Source organism: Oculina patagonica, chromosome 2 (assembly GCF_052425735.1).
Source record: "Oculina patagonica isolate OP01 chromosome 2, crgOcupat, whole genome shotgun sequence".
Taxonomy (NCBI): Eukaryota; Metazoa; Cnidaria; class Anthozoa; order Scleractinia; family Oculinidae; genus Oculina; species Oculina patagonica.
In genome coordinates, this window is record NC_135759.1 from 44,889,929 (window position 1) to 44,901,527 (window position 11,599).

Below are 11,599 nucleotides of genomic sequence, written 5' to 3' on the forward strand. Positions count from 1 at the left end.
ATACCGACAATCTTCCGATTAGCCACGAGCTTTTCCGGTTAGCTTCGACCAAAGTCCCTTAGCGCAACCAAGAACAAAGGGACTATTGTTTAGTGATCAATCCAAAAAGTTGAAACACAACAATAGACCATTTCTTGATACGGATACGTGACTTAGCATCTCATTAATTTCAGCACATTGAAAACAATATTTATAGGGTGCCAAACAGTTAAACTGCTTAAACAAAACCACCTTCAGTTTTGTTTCACCTGGTCTCAATTTGGTTTTTTTTGTTTTTTTTTTTGGCAAAAGTAAAGTTCAAGTTCATTTGGCACACTGTACGTATGACGTCACCGATATATTGATTGAAGATTTGGCCTGAAAGTGTTATCATGTTATGTTTCAGTTTTAAAAACTGTAAGGAGGGGTACAGCAGTAAATCATGCTAGAAGTTTTCACTGAATTCTTCATGTACACGTCTTTGTCATCAGCAGGCAGGTTTGATTTGACAAACAAATTGGAAATAGAAAATTTCTTGTACCTTAATTTCAGCCTTGAGTATGTTCCTAGCATGTTCTGAAATTTTGGCTTTTTCTAACCTCAGTGTTCCTTTAAAAAGAGAATGACATGGATGATTTTCTTCGATGGCCGTATAGGGATACGAGGTTCTAAAGAATATTTATGCAATGTCCGATTCGTAAACACCCGAAGTTTGAAGTGGTTGCAGAGGCACTCTCATTGAAAAAAAAAAACACACATTAACAGAAGTCCATATAGGGACACGAGGTTCTAAAGAATATTTAATAAGCTATTGATGTCCGATTCGTAAAACAACCGAAGTTCGAAGTGGTTGCAGAGGCACTCTCATTGAAAAAAAAACACATTAACAGAAGTCCATAATTCCATAATTATCGGGACTTCTAACATTTAATGAGCTGTCAAGGTCACTACGACGTTTTTGATATTGGAGGAAAGTGCTTAATTTAGGTTTTGTTCAGTATAAGAGTATGGTACGGAGCCTGCATTAAGCGCAAGTTACCCAAACAATATTGCCCATCGGTGTTTGTTTTAAACTATCGAACCTCTTGTCATGACCGCTAATGATGTAAGGTCATGTATTTTATTTTAGTATGAATTGATATTAGGTACTTAATTTCATTTTCAGATTTTATTTTGACTTGTTATAGAGTATTTACTTTCATTGTACTGCGCACTAACTCTTACAAAAAATAGCTTTACCCTATAGCGGCGCAGTCTTATGGAACAGTCTTCCTTCCAACGTAAGACAAGCAGAGTCCCTTGGGCAATTTAAAGCTTTAGTAAAACAAGTACTGTAAGGCACGGCATTCGTGGAAAGCAGCTTTTTCTTTATATTTAGCTTATCACTAGAAATTTATTATTTACGTAAGCCGTTGTATGTAGTATTTATTTTTAGAAAAAAGCTGATGTTTAAACCGTGTGGAAATAAAAATTACCTACCTACCTATCGATACCTACCTCCCTACCTACCTAAGGCGAATTGCTCGCTCGAGTTATGATTTCGCCGTAACGTTTCAACCATGTATTGATCAGTTCATTTATTTCAAAAAGCAATTAATTTTGCCGGATACTTACCCCCTCGAAAATACTTTATATTTACATGGATTCTCTTCTTCTTTCCGTATACACTTACACTTGTCTCTTAGTAAATACTTGAAAGCCACTCATTTTCGCTTGTCAGAAGCTACATAAAAAGCGGATACGCGACTTAACATAAATTCAGCACAGTGGAGCGTGAATTAACTTTTCAGCTGAGGCTTAACTCCATTAATTTATCAGAAGATCTTAGCCTAAAGACGTTCTCATTGCTCTGAAGTTCTGGCATTTCTCAGCCGCAACGTTCAGTCAAAAAAGATTCTCATGCAAAAACAATCAAGTGTGTTAGCTCAGCTTTTTCATTTTCTGGTTTCGTAGGAATCACCTGTTAGCGTGATCGTGACCATGCATATTTAATTTAGTCTAGAAAGTATATATTGTGGGCTGGTTTTCACGGAGGCCATGTGCACGGAGTTCCCAGTGTCGTGGTTAGGCTTTGTTTCACAAGAAAAAGAATTGCTATGACTATGACTAAAAGAAGAATAAATACACCATATTTTAAGTGTTTTCTTGAATTTTTTAATCACTCAGTGACGTAATAATAATAACAATAACAATAATAATAACAATAATAATAATTATAATAATAATTTAATCTGAATAGTAATAACAATAATACGTATCTTGAACTACTGCGCAATATTAATTGCGTTCGACGAAGGAGAGCGCAAGCCTAATTCTGTTTTGCGTCCTGTGTCTTTTGAGTTGGTAGGCCTGTGCACTGTTATGCGGAATGAATCGAGCCGTAATGCGCGCGCAGGTTTATGGACTCCAAATTGGCCGCCCCGATTGATTTTTGCAGGGGCAAGTCTCGGCCGGGAAACTGTTTTGCGACGATATTTTAGTCTCGTTTTCGCAATGAATCATCCCTTTTGTCGTCTTTGGTCGCTGTTCTGCACACGTGCTTTACGAATTCGATAGAACATTTCGTTTGGTCGCTAGATTGTGTACTTAGTAAAACTGTTTACTTTCGTTCTCTTACAAGAATCGCCTCTTCTGTCGTCTTTGGTCGCTGAACTGCGACCAAAACTGACCGTTGCTTGTGGTCAAATAGCAAATGTTCTTAGTTGTATAGCTCAGCGGCCATTGTGCCACTTGATCATGGCTTGTGATCAAATAACAAACTTTCCGAGTTATGTAGCCACTTGATCATTACTTGTGATCAGAACACGGCGTTATCGAGTGATGAGGCTCGCATTTGCGTTAAACATTTTCACGGTGTGGACGACATCAGAACAGATGAAGCGATCGAATACAACCGAACCATTGTTCAGTCGAGTAAATGCGGCACCAGAAGCATTATTTTGTATAACGTGACCAAATCACGTCGTGCACAGAGTTCTGTCCAGACTTCGATAAATGATACCCACAATAATTATGATAGTAAGCTTATAAAGAGACATGAAAGAGATGTCCGTGTTGTAGCTGGAAAGAATGGCGATAGGAGTTGTTCTGTTGCTATGATCTCTACAAATGCTGAGAAATCTTAGGCTGTGAAAAAAGCAAAAAGCAACAGGAAACGAGATAGAGAACCATCTCGAATTTCTGTTCGTAGAGTTACTAAATTGCTTAGAAGAAAGAAATACAGAAGTAGACTTAAAAAACTACTGAAACATAATTTCCCAAGCTCCTCACTTTTTAGAAATTTTTGTAGCAATTACAAGAAATGGTTTATTTTGTGTAACTCTGAACATTTTTACAGTAAATATGTTTTTTCATAAACAAACAGAAAGAGAAAAAAAGATACAAGTATTGCACTGGTAAACAGAAAGAGTTATCAATTGACATGCTTCAAACAAAGTCTGAGTTCAGTCACAATAGCGCTTTTGGTCATATTTTTCAAAGTTCAAATTTAAAAGGAGGTATGCTTCCTGCAAATGACAGTTGTAATTTGCCTTGGGTATCTCTTAATGAGATTATGAGAGACTTTCATTAATAAGTTTAATGCCTTATGATGTTGGTGGGAGTGGAGACTGTTTTTTAGGTCAGTTTCACACCAACTGTATGGAACTGCAGAGTTGCATTTTCAAATTCGTACTGCTGGTATTAGGCACTTGAATAATCATCCAGAATTTTATGTTGAGAGCGTTTCTGACAATAGTTGGCAAGACTAAATTCAGCAAATGTCAACACCAGGAACTTGGTGTGACAATGTAATTATCCAGGCAGGAAGTATTTTTAGTTGAAAGCAAATTCTGCAATATGAATTCATACTTCAATATATTGCTGTTTCAAGTTAAAAGTGCTTTCTATGGAATTCACATGTTGCTGTTTCAAATATAAAATAATGTTGTCTGTAACCTTAAAGGAACAGTGTGACAGCTGAGTTTAAGTTTGAACTTTGAACTGTGTCGTTACTTTCATACTTGTGTGTTACACATAACACACATTCAAAGACAAGCAATTGTCATTCATTCTTGAAATTAATAAAGTTATTGTTCACAGTTTATTCGCCATCATTCTTACAAACATTTCACCTTCCTCTTTTGTCCCATCACCAACAAATTGTACAAGAAAAAGGGGAAATCTTAGTCAACACCAAAAACTACCCCTCCTTTCAAGCCTTACTCGAACGCATTCCCCTAATCGCTGATTACTACTAGTCTAATTCCTTTCTTCTAAATATACAAAAACTACAGAAGAGCAGAAGTAAAATGGCAGCCGTGATGAACATTGCATCTGGCATAATTTTCAAAATTAGGTTATACTAAAATGTTTTTATAATAGAGGGGTCTGAACTGGTGGGAACTGGAATTTGGGTCAAATTTTACTGGGAAAATGGGATTTGGGCCACTGGAACTGGGAATCACAAAAAAATAAATAATAGAACTGAAATGGGATTTGGAAAATCGGGAAACAATAAGCTAGGAAATGGAATCTGGGCAACATTTGTGCTGGGAAGTGATATTTAATAGCCCCCCTTTTTCAGGACGCTATTAACATCATGACACATTTACTTCAAACGTGCAAGATAGCCTGCGTTGCAGACGAACAAAACCCCGGTATAAAGGCTAGTGCATGAGAGAAAGAAAAATAGCAAAGGAAAGTTGTACAGTTTTATTTTGAAAAAAAAAAACAAAACAATCATTTTCTTTAATCAGGAGCCATAATCGGGAATTGTGGCTCCTGATTTTAAGATCATTGCCCTGTATTGCATTGCGCATCCTTACTGCGCAGAAATTTACGCGTAATTCGCGTAATTAGCGCGCGCGCGCACACACACACATCAACGAAATGGCGGCTTTTTCTATGCGGCTTAGTCCGCGAGAGAAGTAAATTGTCACTTTCTCCTAAAACGAGCCTGGTGACCTATCAATTTTTTCTCATATTTTGGGTGTAGCGATCAAATTCTTTCTGTAAAATAAAAACAGATCAATTCATGTGTTTGAAAAATAAATTATCGCAGAGGAATTATAAAGGAATTATATGGAATATACATGGTCTTCCTGCTCCTAAACGAATCTGGTGACCCCCCTTTTTTATTTCAAAATTTAAGTTCCCTTGAAGTAATAAACCAGTAGGCGAAGTTAAAAATCTATGTTCAGTTCCCTTAATTCCGGAGAAATGCTACCCCTCCCCCGGTCGAGAGACCAACTTGTTTACCCCTACCCTACCCTACTATTCTACAAAACGAACTCGAAAACCACGTGAAAGTTTGCGCAAGACTGGAATCTAAAGTTGTGTGATAAACAAAATGGAAGATGGCGGAGGGGGAACGGAAAAGTATCTTTTCCGATCGTGGACTTCGAAACTACAAATCAAGTCCACTGCTTAACTCAGTCAGAAAGAATCATGCCTCGGAAAGGAGTTCTTTGTCAGATAGCTTTGAAGCACCAAAATCTTACGGAACAACGCGAAATCCACTGCAGCCGCAATGCGACATAAAGTTAATTGGCCATGTTCTGGAAGCGACAGACACTCTGCAAGGACTGGCTATAAAATATGGAGTGACGGTGAGTAAGCGTGTTTAAAAAAGATATGTTGTATTGACTGTTCTTTAAGCATGGACAAGTGTCTTGATGCCATCGTAGACCAAAATCATGGGCTTAAAAATCGTTTCCTGGAAGAACAATGCTCGTCCTGCTAGTAACCCAGTGTGCTCTATTATGGTTCTCTATTATCGAATTTCTTACGCGTTGCATAATAAGCTTTTAATTTCGTTTCACCTTGGGCAAGTTTACTGCGAGGAAACTTGTACAATTCTTCTTCTGTTGGGGTAAAGGCTCTTATTCGTTCGGTATAGCTCGTCGATCGATTTACATTGCCTGGCTAAACAAAGCGAACATTGAAATAATTTAAGCTTTCCTTTAGATTTGCCAGCTAATCAAATATTAGCTTTGGTTTATTAATGTATTAGAATATATTAATGTACTATTGCTTGGGATATGTATGGAAGCGATTTTATTGCATTGACCACATGTATGTGCTAAAAATAACTAAATGTTATGAAGACTGCATTGTTCTCAAGTCACATGAGATTGAGGACTCAGTAGTAGGTTTACATGCCTTTGCAAGAGCTCAGGCAAAATGAAGTTTTGTATATAGTTTAAAGCTGTTACACAGTTTGCTTGTGGCCAAATCCTTTATTATGGAGTCAGAACTTGCACCTTTTGCTATGTTCATTAATATTTACTCCTGGTTTCTGCCCCTTTCCTAAGTGACTATTAAAAAAAAGCTTAATTTCTGCTTTTTCCTATTTCTCCTTGTCCCAGTCATCATCTTGGGGTATGTTTTAATGCTTTGTATTATTCTTTTCCATGTTAAAAATATGGGGCAATGTGTTTTCTTGATTCAAGTCATCTAAACAGGGGATCAGAACTTCTAGTTTTCCCAACATTTTACTTTCCGTTCACACCCCTTCCTTAGCACTGGCTCCTGCCTGTTTGTACATACCGCATTTACTGGATTAAGCGCTGTGGCGCTTATTAAATTTTTCACATCTCAAATGCAGCACTTATTCCAGGGCGGCGCTTATTTGAGGGCGGCGTTTATTAAAAATTGGACGCGGTAAAGAAATCTTTTTTTTAATTTAACGGTATATTTTCTATCTGTACAAAGCAAACGCTGAAAACAGGCCACTTACTACACAGGTGACTGGAAAAAAGGAAGAGAGAAGTTGGGCTTGTAATGCCACCAAAGCTCACAGCCTTCACAACAAATAATTATTAATAATCACTTTGAATTGAAGAACAATTCGCTTTTGATGTTAAGAAATTTCCAAATTATGTTGTTTTAGAGTTGCTTTGTAGTGGATTTTTAGTTATACGGAATTTCTCGAATAAGCGCTGCATCAGGACTGGAAATGGCCTATGATCTCATCCCACTTCCCATATGCTTCATATGTTTTATCACTATAACTCTTGGGTTTCTACCTCCTTGGTCCCCCACCACTTTTAACATAGCTACTACCTTTGGGAATTGCGAGAAGAAAAAGCTTTATTTTTCTTAACTTACAACACTCAGTCAAAATAATCCTGTTGTTGTGCCTGAAAATATTTCTGAAGCTTGATAAAGCAAGCTAAGCCAGCCGGCATGATGCAAACCCTTGGAATATTATTACTCCACTGAGGTTTGATCCTAGCCAAATGCATGTTCAGGTAACAAACCAGTGGAAACAGTCCAATGAACCAGTAACATTATCAGCAAATTTCGCAGTATTTTGCGTGTTTTGTGAATTTTGTGGGATTTTGTGGATTTACCCAAATTCTGCAGATCTTCTACCATGCAAAATGTCAGAAGCCCTGAATAAAGGAATTGTAAGCCCTCTTGGTTATAATTTATTAACATTCTAATAAAAAAATTACATTTCAAATAGAAACCAACAACTGAATAAGTCTACAAGTAGAGTGCTGATCAAAACGTTTTGAACTGAGTGGATTTCTTACAGGTGTGATCCCTGATCAGAGTTATGAAGTAAGGTTTTTAACCACTTTGCATCTTTCCTTTTTTTAGGTTGAGCAGTTAAGGAGAGCAAACAAAATTTGGGCAAATGACAATATACACTTATTTAAAATCCTGAAAATTCCAGTCAAGAAAGATTCAAAAAACTATGTGGCAGAATTGGAAGTCTCTGAAGATGAATCAGGCACAGATGACAGTGGTATCACTGAGGACAGGATCATTAATAATGGAGTAGACAGTGGCAAAGAAAAGCAGTGTGATACAATGTGCGACGGCACATCTGTAGATAAATCAAGGGAAGGAGCTTTAGAAGAGCAACAGAACCAGGAAAATGCTTTAAGTTTTCTACAACAACTCGATGCAAGGATTAAAAGTTCCAAAAAAGAATCTGAAAAGCTGAGGTGAGATTTACAAGTCTTCTCTAAGAAAAGCTGGAGATCTTGCAAAGATGTTGATTAATAGTTTGATCCAAGGGTTAAAGTTTAATTCCAGTAATCATAATTCCTTGCAATAAAGCAGGTTGAAACTTGTAATGAGCATGCTTGCATTTCACACCAAGAGCTCAGCCAGGTGCTCTGTATGTATTTGTTCTGTATTTTTGCCCATATCTTTATTTCTTTTGAAATGATGTCAGTTTACAGTCTGTAAACCAAAACAGTGGAGGTGCTCACTCACCATGGTGACAGAACACAGACAGAAAGTGAACAGGAGAAAGCTTGAACACATACAAAAAAGAGAACTAAATTAGGGCACTATTTAAGGATAAAAAATCTAGCTATGAGAATCTACTGACAAAAGCAGACATACCATCGTTGTACAACAGACAATTACAGGACATTGCCATCTTCATGTCTAAAATTAAGCATAAATTGCTACCACAGAGACTTTCCAATCTTTTCCAATATTTAGACAGTTGCTTGTATTACTTAAATAAGAAAAGGAGAATTTGTTCAACCTTAATTCTCTTCGGTAACGTAGGGAAAACACTCACTTCATTACCTAGGGCCCAAACTGTGGAATGATCTCACTCCTAGAATGAGAAATCTACCCTCTTTGAAACAATGTTTTTGGGTCAACCTCTCCCTCTCTTCCCCTGAGGGTTCCAAGTCAGGGACTGGTGAGTGATGTTGCTTGGTTCTTTCCGCAGGGTATGGGCCAATCCAGCCCCATATGCTGTAAATTGACATTTAACTTATTGTTTTCTTTCCAGAACCGTTTCTGGTCCTAAAGTGATAGCAGAGGTGGAAAAATCAAGTGGCAGTTATGTTGTGGAAGATGATTTGTTTCGACCACTGGAAACTGGATCATCAAGAAGACAAAGGGGACAGATACTAACGTCGAAGAGGCACGTGAAACGGGACAAAACTGCCATCCAGGACGATGATGATCAGTTCTTTGAGCTCTGATGTAGGTTGCAGTACCAATGTTATTCAAATAGTACACTGTGTGGTGGAAAAATGATGAGCTTACTAAAAAGTCAGACTACAAGTGTACAATACTCCAATATAACATTAATAATGTGTAAAATGGCTGTTTGTCACTGAACTGTAACACAGTTTAGTGCAGGAGTCTTGAACTGAAATGCAAATAACTAAGTCTATAATATTGAAGCAAAGTCTTATTTAAATCAGATTCTGGTGGGGTGTTTTACAAAGAAGCATTCCTTGGTTTTCAGAGTCATGGTCTCTTATGAGTAACTGAACATTTCAGTTTACTAGGTTGAATATGGAAGAAGTGAGACTATTAAAAAAATCACTAATAAAATTTTAAGGAAATATATTTGCCTCAGTTACAAAATATAGCAACAATTATTTTTAATTCAATTACCATTAATGCTCCCATGCATGGCCTCCATATTCAACCATTTTTGCTGAAACTTTGCAGTTACATTCTCAACTGTAAATATAACTTTCCTGGTACTTCACATGTACCATGTACTGTAAAATCCTGGGTTTAACATGCCCCCCCCCCCCCCTCCACCCCTCTTGTCACACCAGATCCTGCAGCGTTGATATGGTTTTAATAACAAATAATTTATATGACGGAGAAGTTTATTAAATATAACACACAGATGCCCCTCCAAAACCCCTTACTAGGTTGTATAAGCCCAGGGCAGGCCCATCACCAGGATTTTACAGACCACCAACATGCACTTGAAGACTTGGCCAGAAAAGTAATGATTATAGACAGTGGTTGGCTGCGAGACTCTAACCTCTCAGCAGACTGCTCTTATTACAAGGTAGACTTTTGAAATGTAGTGGCAGAATTATTTGATACAATGATGGCAGAGTAGTAGAAGGTATTCTAATAGTTAAATGGTTGTTAAATTAAAGTCTGGTTTGGGGCATCTTCTCAATCACTGTGGATCTTGACTGGACGTCTGTTCAGTATTCTGATCTCTATATATCTGGACTCCAAAACACAGACTTGCACTCAAACTTATAGCCTGAATAGAATTCATATGAACAACTGCAGTACTTTCTGAAGAGTGAGTGTGTGTACCACTGGCAGGAAGAGAGATGACTTCCTGTAGTGTCATCATTTTAAATATATTTTTACATTAATAAATTGGTGGAATTCACCATTTAAATGAACGTATTAGCTATTTTTATAACTTATCTATTAATATACAGTGTAAATCTGGCCTAGTGGAGCAACATGACGTAATAAATTGTGATATTTAATAGAGAAACCATCACCATGTATCACACTGCCATAGGAAAACTTGGGTATTTTCTTGCATGGCTGAAATATTTGGACTCTTTGCATGCTCTGATTGGCTAAAAATCATACATGTAATACGTGACGTGTTATTTTTGTACACGTATAAATCTGTGTTGTAAAGACGTTAGGAAGTCAATTTAGCCATTATCATAATAGTGTCAAAGCTGGCCCTTTATAAAATCTTAATAAGAAAAAGAAAGTTCATCTACAACATATCTCATTTCATATTAACAGTAAAACCTGTTCACAGTTTACATGTTATGCATGGAACATTCCTTGTTTTAGCTAGTCAGAGTGTGCACAACATTCATCTGTATTATATTTTCCAATACAAAAATTAATGAAATTGTGGAGCTCACAGTTTTACAAGTTTGTACACAACTTGGTTCCATTGATTAATTTTATATTCTATGATAATTAATATATTGAGAAAAGTATTCATTTAGGGACAATAGATTACAAGCACTGGTTTGAGAAAGTAATTTTTATTTGTTGGTCTGTAGTGGCATTTATTTTAGGTGAATGTACCGTCAGTTATGACATTGTAACTTTTAAGTTTGACAATGTGATTACAAAATACTATGTGTGGCTTTGTGTCATTGTAATTTGTTGGGTATGATGGAATTACTGATTCGTTAATATAAAAGGCAAAAACAAGACCTTTCGGGGGAGGCAGCGTGGCCGAGTGGTTGGGCGCGTTGGTGTTGTAATCCGGAGGTCAAGTTTCAAACCCTCCACCCAGCCACTAGCTGGATATGTTCCGGTCATCCCGATTTCAAATCCTGGGTCACACTTTGTATATAGCCAACTGGTCTACCTCCTGCTAGTTGGGATTTTTAACTACGTTTTGTTCATTTGAAATAATTATTTGTTTCCTCTGTTTCAGTGGCATGCCTGTTAAACTAGCTACGTATCTCGAAGAGATATGAAGCTATGTGAATGACCACTATAATTACATTTACCTTAATACAAAGAAAAGCCTTAGCACATTGAAAATAAAAATTACCGGTGAAATTTGCGAACAAATTTTCCGCTTTCTAAATAATAGTCATTGTAATATGACTTGGTAAAGTCTAGAGTACGAGTAATCCCTATTTTTTTCTCAAGGTTAGTTGACTGGGCGAGCACGGCAGCAAGCACGCGATTTCAACCAACCTCGAATACTAATACAGGCTCGCTTGGCTCGCACTCCTTTTCCTCCCTTGTCATTGAGGAGAGAGCCTGGGATTGAGATTTCAACCCATGAAAAATCCGCATGAAAGTTGCCTCGCATGAGAAGACTTTCCACGTCCTTGTCTTTCTCCCGCGTTTGCGTGCTCGAGTAATAACAGTAAGAAAAATAATTGACTACTTGTCGCCC

At 37.3% G+C, this 11,599-nt stretch overlaps 1 protein-coding gene across 1 annotated transcript; it reads left to right on the plus strand.

The window, feature by feature from the left end:
* The first annotated feature begins 5,278 nt into the window (after positions 1 to 5,278).
* On the plus strand, positions 5,279 to 10,829 carry LOC144644852 (lysM and putative peptidoglycan-binding domain-containing protein 2-like). The gene is made up of 3 exons (XM_078504399.1): positions 5,279 to 5,567; positions 7,567 to 7,916; positions 8,726 to 10,829. The coding sequence occupies exons 1-3, from the start codon at positions 5,316 to 5,318 to the stop codon at positions 8,919 to 8,921; spliced, it is 798 nt and encodes a 265-aa protein (XP_078360525.1). The 5' UTR covers positions 5,279 to 5,315; the 3' UTR covers positions 8,922 to 10,829.
* Positions 10,830 to 11,599: the final 770 nt, after the last annotated feature.